This window comes from Erpetoichthys calabaricus, chromosome 17 (assembly GCF_900747795.2).
Source record: "Erpetoichthys calabaricus chromosome 17, fErpCal1.3, whole genome shotgun sequence".
Classification (NCBI taxonomy): Eukaryota; Metazoa; Chordata; class Cladistia; order Polypteriformes; family Polypteridae; genus Erpetoichthys; species Erpetoichthys calabaricus.
In genome coordinates this window covers 86,847,740-86,862,280 of record NC_041410.2, presented here as the reverse complement: position 1 = coordinate 86,862,280, position 14,541 = coordinate 86,847,740, and the positions used below count along the sequence as shown (strand labels likewise).

Below are 14,541 nucleotides of genomic sequence, written 5' to 3'. Positions count from 1 at the left end.
ATAAACTATGATTCTTGTGTAAAAGCTATATGTGAACAAAGTTTGACATGCTTAAACAGTCATTAACAAAATATTTTCATAAACGTTTTCAATGTTTTCTGTTAATTTTACCATTTAATACTGGTATAGGTTAATGTCTAGATATGTTTAACTGCAATTGACTGAAAAGTACATCAGTATGTTTAATTTGTAACTGAATCAACAATATTATTTTTAGGAAGTACAGAATACTATTTATTTTATTTTTCTCCCCAGGACTATGTTATGTCTATGCTTGGACCAACAAGTTTCAAAAAAGCAATTGAAGAAGCTGAGAAGCTGTCTGATAGTCTTAAACTTAGGTATTGTACTGTTAGTTTGTTTTCCTCATAATGTTTAAATAATGACATTAGTCTCACATTAATGCCATTAGTTGAGCAGTAAAAAGGGCAGAAGACAAGCATGAACAAAAGAAATGTAATGTAGCTACCTTCAGTTTTAACCATCTACTGTTTGCTGTTAGCTTTCATTTTAAATTAATTAGGAGGTGTGTGTAAGAACAGATTAAATGAGCCCACCACCAGTTGCTTTAATAATTTCTCTACATAATGTCCTCCAATCCACATAATTTAGTTCAGGGTCATGGGCTGTCCCAACAGTATTGGGTATAAGGAAAGAAATCATCCCTGGACAAGGTGTACTCACACTGGAGCCAGTTTAGAAATCCCAGCTAACCATATTTCCATTTCATTATGGATGTGGTAGGAAAATCTCTTTCAGACAAGGGGAAAAGCTGCAAACTCTGCACAGACAGTGACCATGTTTGGGGTTTATAATTCTGTTAAATGTGTTTTGCCAAAAAAAAGCGTGGAACATCTTTGTTGTGACAAAAAAGAGGAGCCAAATCTGGAAAAGGTTGTAGTTTTCCTCTAGGATGTGTAGGAAGTTGTTCATCTTTTGAGGGAGGGAGGCAAGTCTACTAGAAGCAGAACAAACACCTCACTCACCTATTTGATGCCACTGCCTTGTCTGTGCCCTAGTAATGCTTTGAGTGATGTGTAGCCTAGTTCTCTCACTATTTGAGTTCAGCTTTGTTTAAACTTTTGGGTTTTTCTGTCTTATGTAAATCGTGCTGACAGTATTTTCATTCCTCAGCGTGTTATGCCATAGGCACAAACTGTACAGTGTATTGAAATAGATTCAGTAGGTTTTGTGGATTGTTGGCTATGTTAGCTTAATTCATTCTTTGTCAGAAGATTTTAAGTATAAGGAGAACATATTTCAATGTTTACTCTATATAGGGTCTTGAGCAGCATACGCCATTACATTGTGTCTTATATGGCTAAATTACAAGAGTTACATGATGGCAAAGCTACCGTCTATGCCAGAGTAGTATTAAAATTTATTAGTTATTTTTGTGTTTTTAAACTAGGTTTTTTTTCTAGGTTAATTTTGTATACCTTCTGTTTTTAATTGGGTACCGACATTAAAATGAGTGTATCCTTTAGTCAAATGTAACAAATATTGTTTGAAACGGAATCAACAAAATTAAATTGGAATCTGACAGACCAGGCTGCCACAGCTGGCAAAATCTGCATTCTGGATTTTGTTACACATGTATCTGAAATCATATACTGTTCTTTGGATTTATTATTATTTGGATATACCGTAATATTCTCATAACATTCTCTGATCTGCGTAATCTAAATTTTTGTGGGGAAGGAGCCTATCCTGGGTATCATTTGGTGCAAGACATAAAACTGCTTGTGGAAATAGTGCCATTTCACCAATAAATGTACAAAGAAAGCTTTCTGGTTTAGAATCTTCAATTAACCTAACAAGCATATATTTGGAATTTAGAGAATAAACAATATGGACGCAGGAAGAATATGCAAAGAACATACAAATACTGAAGTTTTTTTTTTTTATTATACAGACTTACTTTTCTACTCTGAAATATTTTTTTTTCCTGAAATATACCTAAAACAAAAATGTAAAAAATAACGAAAACTAGAAAGTCTAAGGTCCCCAATATTGTAGAATTGGAAAATGTTGCTTAAATTGAGTTTGAATTTTTTTCCACATCCCCCCCCCCCCCTCTTAAGATATGAGGAAGCAGAAGTACGCAAAAAACTAGAAGAGAGGGAAAGACAAGAAGAAAAGAAGAAAAAACTAGAGAAATCAAAAACTGAAGAAAAAGAACCAGCCAAAGGTGCTCTGAAAGAAAATGGAGATGTGAAAAAAGACAAGAAGGTAAGGTCGTTACACTGCAGCAGCTTCCATTATTCAGGCAGTTGTGTTTGAGAGCAAGATTTTAAAAAGGTGAAAGAAGTAATGACTATTAAAAATGTGCCGTGAACGATATGGCTGATCTTTTAAGTTTTTAAATAGACAATATGATATGTTTGGGTGTTATTTTCACACCAGCACCATGAACAGCAAGTGAGCAATCGCCGTGTTAATCTAAGTTAAGTTTCACTCTATTTTTAATTCAGCATAAAAGCTAGAAAGATCTGGTATCGCCTCTTACATTTTTTCAAGAGGCTTGCAAGTCTGAAAAATTAAACTGGAAATTATTTTAAAATGCAAAGTTCTTTTAATAACACATAACATTTACATTGGAATCTTTGTGATTTACTGAAACAAATACTGTACTAACAATTGACTGCAGTTGAAAATAGTGCATACCAATTGAGTGAACCATTTTGCCAAGAATCTGTGAATTATGTTGTTTTTTTATTAAATTAAAATATAGTTGACAGAATTTGTTGGCATTAATATAGTTTAAAAGTGATAAAATGTGCAAGTTTTCCAGCATCTTCTTAATTAAACATACATTTTCAAGATACTACTGAATACTAATGATGCCATTTAAAGTGCAGATTGTAGAATATTTCTGACACCAAAAATAGTTTAGCCCATGACCACATACCTAGAGAAAATGTTTTTTCTTTTACAGTAGTTCATTTTTAAAATATCAAGTTCTAAATGTATTGACTTGTTTAGAGCTTTCATAGTTGGAAAGATTTAGAAAGTGCTGTATATGCAAAAACGGAGAAGAATTTATAGTATTTCTGATATATAAAATCACTCTTTAAATTTTATATTTTAGATTAAGTTGGAGCAGAAGGATTTAAAAGATGGTCAAAATAAGACATCAAAAGGTAAGTGCATGTTTAAAGCACAAGTAAATATATAATAATTTGTATTTTCATACCAAAATATTATATGTTTTCAGTCTTGTAAAGTAAAGAGTTAAAACCACAAATTTTATCAAATTTGTTATTTAAAATATTTATATTATGTAAACTAAAATAGTTTAGGACTTTTTTGCGTAGTTAAGTTGAAATTTCATTACCGTTGAAACACATAAGGTTATCATGTCCAGCTTACACTAAGCCCTAAACCTATATTATGACATAATGCCGTTTAGTGCTTTTGTTTGTAAAAGTCACTGAGCATACATGATCCATTCTGAACTATATAGCAGACCACTTTCCTCTGTGTTTTTTAGTGTACTCATCAGCATGTAATACGGCTTATGAGGATTGACTGTTACGGCTCTTTATATTGTATCACATAATTACTGTTCAAATTCTTTCTGATAAATCATCCAATTATAGTGTAGTTTATGTTCCTTGTTCTGTCTGTTATTGTTTTCAGTATTTTGGTAAGCAGCTAGTAATAACACTGTGTCCCATGCAAGTAGAGCTGATAATGTTTATCATATACAAGCTGTTTAATAGCTGACTAAAAAGAATTAACCGAAAAGTGCTAATCTAACTTTGATTGAACTAGTAAAAGTCACAATGTTATACAGTAATGACATTTTAATGAAGCTTGGATGATGTGTTGGACTGCTTAATTTGAAACAAAACTAGCCATAAATGCATAACAATGTACAATGCTAAAATAAATAAATAAACAAATCCTTAGTCACTATTTTAGTAAAGGGTTGAAGAAATCTATCACCTGCCAATGACACTGAGTACAGTTCAATTCAAACCATGTATTATAGTGGGAAATAAATCATTGGTGGAGATAGCTGTTGGCCTGAAAATTGTAACGTGAACTGTCCTTTTCAGTTTTATTTAAACCCTTCAACACAGTTAATTTGACACTACTTCAAGTCATAACTCTTCAAAGTATTACCGATTTATCGATAATTTGTCCTGAGTGTCTGCCTCTCCATGAATACTAATAAAGGACAATTCCAGATGTTAAGAACAGAATAGCAATGTGTAGGTTGCTATTTCAATGGTCAGCTCTATTTGGGATACTGAAAGGTGAGGTGCAACAGGAAACAGTTTATTCGTTCTCCTTTCATTACTGCCAACTGTAGTGTATCAGAAAGCACTACATTACTTAATACACTACCAATTTTTATGTTACGGAAATGTTTAATTTTCTTGAAAACGTAAATATTTTAGTGCTCAAGGATAAACAGAAGACATCGACCTGCATACATATCAGTCCTCCATAGTTTCTACAGTCCAATTAATAAAATTAGCTGCTAATGTAATGGGCTAGAATTCAGTATTCTACAGAAGATGATATTTCTGTGTGTTACTTAGTGTAATGGACTATAAGCCAATGTTTTAAAGAAAATGCAGAATTTCTGGAAAATTCTGCTACAGGTCATTGTTGATGGCTATCTACAGGACATAAATATTTACCTGTCTTGCTAAAGAGTCACCTGCTTTGAAGAGTCAGACTGCTTTGATTTAGTATCTCATCTACACACAATGTGGAGATACAGAACTGTCTGCTTCCTTGGAAAATTAATGAGTTCTGGGGACATTGGTTTCTAATCAAGTAAATGTGTTTACACTATTTGTTATGCAGAGGAAATTGGCTTGCACCATTGTTTCACTGATTGCCATGTTGATCTATGCAGAAATTGAAGCATTTATATATTTCTGGGTAAAGGAGTACTAGGGTGTTGTACCGTGTTAGCCATTATGAATGTAGAGAAAAGCCAAGCAAAATGACACCTTTTATTGGCTAACTAGAAAGATTACAATATGCAAGCTTTCGAGGCAACTCAGGCCCCTTCTTCAGGCTCTTGCCTGAAGAAGGGGCCTGAGTTGCCTCGAAAGCTTGCATATTGTAATCTTTCTAGTTAGCCAATAAAAGGTGTCATTTTGCTTGGCTTTTCTCTACATGGGTAAAGGAGGATAAAGTAGAAAAGAGAAGTATGGTCTGAGACTCGGGACTGCTGCCTGTTTCTTTTATGCTTTTCACCATATCGCTGTGGCTACACCCTGTAGCAACAGTGGCATGTACCTGGCCCAGGTTCCCGTAGGCCTGAGGCCAGTAACAGTAATATAAAATCTTTTTTAAAATTATCTTGTGTAACTCGATTTTAAATGGTTCTTACAAAAATTTAACTGTGTGAAGAATGAATACTTGAGCTTGTCTTTGCTGAATGTATCATTAATGTTTTTATTTTAAAGCCACTGATTCATTGAAATAAACTGGAAAATATAAATTCATGGAGTTGCACACAATTAACATCCTAATAAAACAGTGTTGCAGTTAGTATTGTCAGCTACTCTAGCACTCTTAGGGCTGGACTTGGGACTTTTGCACTAAACTGAATCAAGTATTTTGGTTTTCTTGCTTACCGTAGACTCTGTGTCACTTGGAGCAATTACAGCAAAAAAACTTTTTGAAATATTAAATGATCAAAACATTGCTGTTATTATAATGGATGCCAGGAGTCAAAAGGATTATCAGGAATCTCAAATTCAAGTGCCTACTCAGAAGAGTATCAGCGTTCCTGAGGACATTATAAAACCAGGGTAAGGTTTTTAAATAAATATTATCCACTGAAGAAAGAAAACAAGTTAAGCAATGTTGTGCTAGAGCATCTTTATTGCAAGATTATACAGTAAGATAATTTGTTTTTCTTTTCTTTGTAAAGGAATACTCCACACAAGGATGTCATTTTTTTTTTGTTACTTACCATATGTAGTTTGTAGTGGAGCTCGAGAAGAATTTTTAATATTATGTTTTCATAGAGAGATAACATATTGAATATACAGGTGCTGGTCATAAAATTAGAATATCATGACAAAGTTGATTTATTTCAGTAATTCCATTCAAAAAGTGAAACTTGTATATTAGATTCATTCATTACACACAGACTGATGTATTTCAAATGTTTTATTTCTTTTAATGTTGATGATTATAACTGACAACTAATGAAAGTCCCAAATTCAGTATCTCGGAAAATTAGAATATCAATTAAGACCAATGCAAAAAAAGGATTTTTAGAAATGTTGGCCAACTGAAAGGTATGAACATGAAAAGTATGAGCATGTACAGCACACAGTATTTAGTTGGGGCTCCTTTGGCCTGGATTACTGCAGCAATGTGGCATGGCATGGAGTCTTATCAGTCTGTGGCACTGCTCAGGTGTTATGAGAGCCCATGTTGCTCCGATAGTGGCCTTCAGCTCTTCTGAATTGTTGGGTCTGGCGTATTGCATCTTCCTCTTCACAATACCCCATAGATTTTCTATGGGGTTAAGGTCAGGCGAGTTTGCTGGCCAATCAAGAACAGGGGGGATACCATGGTCCTTAAACCAGGTACTGGTAGCTTTGCCACTGTGTGCAGGTGCCAGTTCCTGTTGGAAAATGAAATCTGCATCTCCATAAAGTTCGTCAGCAGCAGGAAGCATGAAGTGCTCTAAAACTTCCTGGTAGACGGCTGCGTTGACCTTGGACCTCAGAAAACACAGTGGACCAACACCAGCAGATGACATGACACCCCAAACCATCACTGACTGTGGAAACTTTACTCTGGACCTCATGCAACCTGGATTCTGTGCCTCTCCTCTCTTCCTCCAGACTCTGGGACCTTGATTTCCAAAGGAAATGCAAAATTTACTTTCATCAGAGAACATAATTTTGGACCACTCAGCAGCAGTCCAGTCCTTTTTGTCTTTAGCCCAGGCGAGACGCTTCTGACGCTGTCTCTTGTTCAAGAGTGGCTTGACACAAGGAATGCGACAGCTGAAACCCATGTCTTGCATACGTCTGTGCGTGGTGGTTCTTGAAGCACTGACTCCAGCTGCAGTCCACTCTTTGTGAATCTCCCCCACATTTTTGAATGGGTTTTGTTTCACAATCCTCTCCAGGGTGCGGTTATCCCTATTGCTTGTACACCTTTTTCTACCACATCTTGTCCTTCCCTTCGCCTCTCTATTAATGTGCTTGGACACTGTGGACGAAGACTTCAGACAAGACAGCAGGTGTGGTCATATAGCAGCTTTATTTTTCATAGTCACAGTGAGCAGAGTTTCAGAAAAGCAGGCAATCAATATTACATGACAGCACCAGGGCTCTTCTGAACCCCGTCTGTTGGGTGGGGCAAAGTTTTTATACCCCTAGAATGCATGATTTAATATCATTATGAAATGCAACAGTCGACACTTTTATTATACACAATCCTTGAGCCCCTTCAACGCCCCTTGTGCAACTTGATTTCTTGGCCCCTTTGTTATGGCGTTCAGATGTAAACTAAGGGAAAACGGGATAAGGCAGTCTCATGTGTGGAATGCTTAGACCTTGAGTCCTTTGGACAAATATTTTTCTGTTTGCTCAGCAAAACATGTTTTTAAAGCTTACTTCTGCTTAACTTCTTATACAAGGATTAGTACAAGGGAACGAAGAGAACATTCATCTTTCACAACACAGAGCTCTGTGAACAGCCAGCGTCTTTAGCAGTGACCTTTTGTGTCTTGCCCACCTTGTGCAAGGTGTCAATGGTCGTCTTTTGGACAACTGTCAAGTCAGCAGTCTTCCCCATGATTGTGTAGCCTACAGAACGAGACTGAGAGACCATTTAAAGGCTTTTGCAGGTGTTTTGAGTTAATTAGCTGATTAGAGTGCGGCACCAGGTGTCTTCAATATTGAACCTTTTCACAATATTCTAATTTTCTGAGATACTGAATTTGGGACTTTCATTAGTTGTCAGTTATAATCATCAACATTAAAAGAAATAAACATTTGAAATACATCAGTCTGTGTGTAATGAATGAATCTAATATACAAGTTTCACTTTTTGAATGGAATTACTGAAATAAATCAACTTTGTCATGATATTCTAATTTTATGACCAGCACCTGTACAAGCTCAAAGGGGCCCTACTGTAACCAATTCTGGGCAACAGTAAACAATGTGAGAAATGTCCTTAGAAAAAAAAATTCTCACGTTGCATAATCCACATGTCTGTTATCCATTTGTATGGTCAAAACTTGCAACATGTGTGCATTTTTTGCTAAAATATTAAGTTACGTCCTGAAAACTCCACGTTATATATAAACAGGAAAGATGTAATTCGCACAGTATTGTACGTTAAGAATCCTGTTGTTTTCTGCTCTTTTTTTATACATGTATTAGTCTTCCTTTTTTGAATAATTTGTGCAGCCTTCGGTGGTAAAAATCAGTTTGTTAAAGCTCCCTACTGTCATCTTTTGGAATTCAGAAATAACTTGCTGAGTTGCACGGCAATAGTGTTACTCTGACAGTATTATGCTGTGTGCAGCAAGACCACTGAAACCATGGCTCATTAGGACATTTGTCTAGCACACAAGACATCTTAACAAAATGAGAAAGTTAGAGAAGTTCTATTTGCTCAGGAATATAAGCCATTTTCTCGGCAATGCTTTTGAGGTTCACTAAGGCCAATACCCTTTTTAACTGTTCAGCTAGCACAGGTCTTTAATAGAAAAAAAAATTGTCAAACAATAAAAGGAAGTGATTGAAAGAAAGCAGAGTAAGCACATTTTTATAGAGTTGAAAGAAAATCAGCCTTATTTGCAAAGAAACTTGTTATCATCAAAGGGTACATAAGCATCTAATCCAGGTTTGTAAAGTCATGTGGTTATAGTTACTACTTTATTTTTGTCTGTACTTTTACTGTAAAGAGTTTAATTTGGAGATTTTTTGAAGTGCCATTTCATGATGAATTCAAAGTAGTGCAAAAAACATGTAATTCAGTAAATCACAAGGTGGAAGCAAAGTTCTTTGGATATTTGAAGGTAATGAAACATTTGTATTGAAAATATTCAAAACAGTGGAATCAAGTCAGGCAACCTCAGAGGGTAGCCCAGTGTTTGAACAAAGTCCTGTTAGCGGGCTATTAATAATCTTTAGGCTAGTGAAATTCTTTATAACACTGGAGAAATGATTGCTTTGGACAGTCTTTCTTTTAGAATAGTTTAAAAGTGCTGGATTTATTAATCTTGTGAAAGTATTAGGTTCTTAGTATCAAAATCCATCAAGACATTTTTCCTTGAATTTAACAATTCAGAATTTAATTGATACTGAAAAATCAAAATGTAAATTGTTTACCTTGTTGTCGGACATATGGACCTGTTCAGAAAGTAATGGGGGCTTTTTAAGCATCAGTGAACACAGGTGTTCACTAGGGTATTTTAATTAAATATGTATACAAGTAGGTTTAAATGCTCACCATTTTCCTGGAATCCACATAGACCTTATGATTAATCATGCATTAAATGAAGTACTTCAATTTGGGGGAAAATGTATATAGTTAAGACCACAAGTTTACATAGACCTTGGCTAAAAACATTCAGCTCAACTCAAATTCCCCAACTTCACACATACCACATAACTAAACAATTTGTGTTAATTCAATTAATGTATCTACTTAATTTCCATGACAGTTTTTCTCCAGAATAGTGAATCCTTGACCTGTTGGAAGGCCCTTTTGTGGTCAAAGTTTAGCTTTCTGGGTGATGTCTTGAAGTGTAGGTTCAGATTTCCCAGATAATGCTCCTTCTTCATGATGTCGTCTATTTTATGAAGTGCACCTTATCCCTTTCCCAGCAAAACACTCTCATAACATGGTGCTGCCTCCCCTCTTATTCACAGTTGAAATGGTGTTCTTTGAATTAAGAGCCTCGCTCCTCAGTCTCCATACATATTGCTTATCATTATGTCCAGATAGCTCACATTTTGTTTTGTCTGAGCAGAGAACACTCTTCCAAAAGGCTTTGTCTTTGTTCAGGTGAGCAACTGTGAACTGTACTTCTGCCTGTACTTTTGGAATAATGATTTCTTTCTTGGCCGACACACTTTCAGGCCATGGTGAAAAAATGCCCGTTTTAATGATTGAGATGATGCATTTGTTCCTGGTGCCTCCAAATCCTTCACCAGTTTCTGTATCTTGGGGTTCTCTTGAACCTTTCAAAACAAACTTTTGTTCATCCCTGGAAGTTGTTTCCTAAACAACATAAATATGTGTAGTGCCAAGTTTTTTATATTTTTGTGCAATTGATTGTACAGTTACTCATGGTACATGAAAACTTTTGGAGATGGCTCCTAAGAAAAAAAACTACTTGTGAAGATCCACAATTTTCCTCCTAAAGTCTTGACTCAGTTCCCATTGTCTTAACCACAAGAAGGCACAAGCTGTACAGGTAGGCCATTATATACAGCTACTGGTGTCCCAATTAACTACTAATTATGACTAATTATGACAATTAGAAACTTGTAATTACATCAATTCCTGGAGTCATCCATGCCATTTAAAGTGACAGTCAATTTGTTGGTGTATGCAAACATTTGATCTACTGAAAATCTGATGTAGTGATTAAAGGCTGAAATAAATCTTATCTTTTAATCATTATTTCAGGGAAAAACTCATGGACATTAAGGAGATACACTAATTGACACATGAATTGTTAGGTAACTTGATATGTGTTAATTTGGGTAATTGATTCTGAAAGTTTTTAGCCAATTTGTATATAGACTTGTGGTCTCAACTGCATTGCTACAAGACAATAAATGTAATATGATAAGCAGAGCAGATGTTATTGGTTTGAGAAAATTAGTCTTGCTTCGTCCATACTGTGGAAATTGGTAGTTCATGATAGTATATTTTCACAAAAATATATATCAGCTTTAATATTCTAGCAAATTTTACTTTCTTGCAAATTCTACATGGCTTAAGGAAATACAAACCATTTTTTTACTTCTCAGACACAGATGGGTATAATAAAGAGAAACAATTGAAAATGGACTTATGTTATGGTGAGGAGAATTTATGAACAAAAGCATATGCATAATTTTATATTTATCAGATTGTAACTTGCCATGTTCGAATGCTTATTGAAACAACTTTTCCACATTACAGCTGAAGCCAGTTTAAAGAAAAGTCTTATTTTGATGGTGTTTGCAAAGTGTATAATGGCAATGGACACTGTAACAGCAAAGAAAAAAGTGGTAATTGTTTTGCAAGATAGAATTCATAACATGAAATTAAATGGTTTGTTGTGATTACTACCGTTTTGGATCCATCATACAATTTTTAAAATCCAATATTCTTATTATACAAGAAATGAAGATTCTGTATCAATATATGAAAAAAAAGAATTATGATAAGTCAGTAAAATTTGTAAAAGATGAAATTTTGTTTAAAATTATGTTAGCAAGAAGAATTTGACTCTTAGAGTAATATGTCTTATTCAGTCACAGTTTGAAAATTTTCTTAAATGTCTTAACATTCCTAACAAACAAAATCCTTTCATTTGGTTGTAAAGAAAGTAGCTGTTTATTCTGCACTGTCAACTACTTCTGCAGAATTCTTTAAAACTATTGTTCCTTCATAGTAATCTCTGATATTACACTATATAATGTCTTTGTTTTTTTTTTTTAAGTTTATAAGAAATTAAGTTTATTTGAATATATCCCCACCATACCAGTGAAAATAGTTTTTTCTTGTTATTAGTAAATGGATATCTTTGAGTTTCAGTGCCTGATATCATCTCTGGATATTTGTGGAGTATTGAAACTATGGTTGGATATACCAGATACTGTCTAATTGCTGGGTACTTGATGCATCACTGACTATAATGATCTGTTTTGACATGAGTTTCAGAGAACTATCTAACTAACATATGAAATGGCAGAGTAATTGTAATTAGCAGCATCCCATGTGCATTTCTAACAAAATCTAAGTAGAGCAACACCTATTTACATTGCTAAATTATAAAATGAATTATATCAACAAAAATGTTTCTTATTTTGTTTTCACTTGTACATAATGTATTTTCAGTGACATTTAATATGCAGGAATGTATTTTTGTTTAATTGTGTAATATCTTTTTTAATGTATTTGCAATGCAACTTGTGACATGACACTATTTCAGATTTGATGGAAATGTATCTGATTATTGTTAATTATAAAAATTTTGTCTTGCAGTTTTTATGAAGTGTCCTAATCCATTTTTCACTCATTTTTTTCAGAATAACAGTAAACCAGATAGAGGCAAACTTGCCTTCAGAATCCAGAGAACAATGGAAGAAACGAGGCCTTGCTGATTATGTAGTTTTGTTAGATTGGTTTAGTTCTGCAAAAGACCTAAAACTTGGGACCACACTACAAAGCCTAAAAGATGCATTGTTTAAGGTATGAAATTTGCTGAAATATTGAGCTGAACGTGCTTCGAATCACTGTATTGCTTATACATTTCTGAATGTTTTAAATAAAAATAAATAGAAATTAAATTGTAAAGTAGCAGTTTTGAAATGTTGAATGATGGCTAAAACAGTAAATATTTTAAACCTCTTTTTTAATCAGTAATTAACATTGCAATATCTAAAAACATTTCGGTCTAAAGCATAACCCTTTTATTAGTAGACGTCATTTTAATTCTCAGTGGGAATACTATATTAAGTGTTTTGGTAATTACTTGAACAGTTCATAAAGTAGCTCATCTAAACTCTGAAACTTTTCTTCAGTGGGACAGTCAGACAATACTTCGGAGTGAACCATTGGTTTTAGAAGGTGGTTATGAAAGCTGGCTTCTTTGTTATCCCATGTATACATCTAATGCCAAAATCAAACCTCCAAAGCAGGAGAGGACTGAAACCATAGTTGTTTCATGTAAGTATGCATACATTTTGTTATCTCTCATTGTTTTGCCCTTTGTGTAACGTTATGTGAGTTTTCTGAAATGTGTAATGGTCCCTTAACAAAACCTACTGTATTTTGCTGAATAATAAAAACTTTTACTTCTGGAGTACTATAATACCAAAGTCAAAATTGCCTTTTTGCAATATACAAATGCAATTTTTATTACATCCGCATTTAATTATTCAAAAGGAACCATCTATCATAGTGCTGGCCAACTTAAAGAGTAGTGAAAGAAGTGAACTGTACATTACTCAGTGCATACCACTTCATCTGAAATGTGATGGGATGAATGTCTTGACTTGGCAGTGCATGTCTGCCTCTAAAAGTAGTTTGCATTTTTGATAATAACTGATTGTAGCATCACGTTGACTTGTCCATGTTCTCTGTATACAGTATGCACTCAAACACAATGTCAGTGCACCAAATGATTTCTTTTTTGGCTGATATAGATTTTAGAATGGACATTTTATTGTTGTGATTTATGTAATCATTTCTTCTATATATTTATGTTCTGGTTCTTCCTGCTTCCACTTCAAAACCGCTCCCGCCCACACGCAGCAGACACGGCATTTCTCGATTCCTATTCGTACTCTTCCATGTCATGCACTATACTGGCCTGCTGAGCGTAACACATTCAGCAAGTACTCGAGGTGCTGCCACAACGGTAAAGTAGCTTTACCACCTTTGCCGGATCCACCTGTGTCTTTACAACAGCTTCTTACACAGCAAACATCAGAAGCTAAAAATGATCGTGAACACATTCAAGAATACAACTCTTCTCTAGCGTTTGCTTCCATGGGTGCACAGATAACTCAACCTCCTGGCCACGGACCATACTGTTTTAAAATACACGGACAAATTTATCACCAAATCTCTCCACTATACGCTAACACTTCTACCTCTCCAGGATATGGACAGTTGTATGTTTTTGACACAGCACAAGCTACTGAAGCACACTTACAAAATAAAGCAAACTCTGCATGTAGCGAAAATGTACTTCTCCAGCTAGATTCCTTGCTCAGAACCATCAACCCCTTCGCTAAATCATACAAACACATACATGAAATCGCTCAGTCCAATCCAACAGCATCTGTACAAATGGTTTTCAAGGAAAACCCTGGGCAGGATTTACGACGATACAATGCCCCGACATTGCAGCGATTTTCGTCAGAGAAGATGGCGAAACGCCTGAAGAAAGGGACATTTGCATCTATCCCATAGGCAACTCCTGTAAACAGATTTCCACGCTCAATATCAATTGCGATCGAATGGTTTACCCACTTTTATTCCCTTACGGAGACATTGGCTGGCACAAATATTTACAACATGTTATAAAAGAACCGGCAAGCGAATAAGGCTTACTCAGTGCCAATTTTGTGCATACAGATTAGCAATGAGGAATACATTTAGTATTTTGCACTCCAGCAGCAAACTATTCCAACAGTACATCGTAGATGCGTATGTTAAAACAGAGGGCGTGCGTCTCAACTATCTCAGATTACATCTACAAGATCTGCGCGTTGAACTATCGGACGCATTGCAAGCAAACGCTGAAAATAACAATGTACATGTAGGCAAAATTATCATATTACCATCCACATTTCCAGGAAT

At 35.0% G+C, this 14,541-nt stretch overlaps 1 protein-coding gene across 5 annotated transcripts in view; it reads left to right on the top strand.

Moving 5' to 3' along the window:
* Nucleotides 1-14,541, top strand: part of usp8 (ubiquitin specific peptidase 8) — a 38,939-nt gene that overhangs the window by 9,617 nt on the left and 14,781 nt on the right. For all 5 annotated transcript variants that reach the window (XM_028823499.2, XM_028823493.2, XM_028823496.2 and 2 more), the window contains 6 exons: nucleotides 256-341; nucleotides 2,085-2,232; nucleotides 3,092-3,143; nucleotides 5,612-5,783; nucleotides 12,261-12,423; nucleotides 12,756-12,900. In XM_028823499.2, coding sequence (XP_028679332.1) covers nucleotides 256-341; nucleotides 2,085-2,232; nucleotides 3,092-3,143; nucleotides 5,612-5,783; nucleotides 12,261-12,423; nucleotides 12,756-12,900 — 766 coding nt within the window. The remainder of the gene's footprint in view (nucleotides 1-255; nucleotides 342-2,084; nucleotides 2,233-3,091; nucleotides 3,144-5,611; nucleotides 5,784-12,260; nucleotides 12,424-12,755; nucleotides 12,901-14,541) is intronic.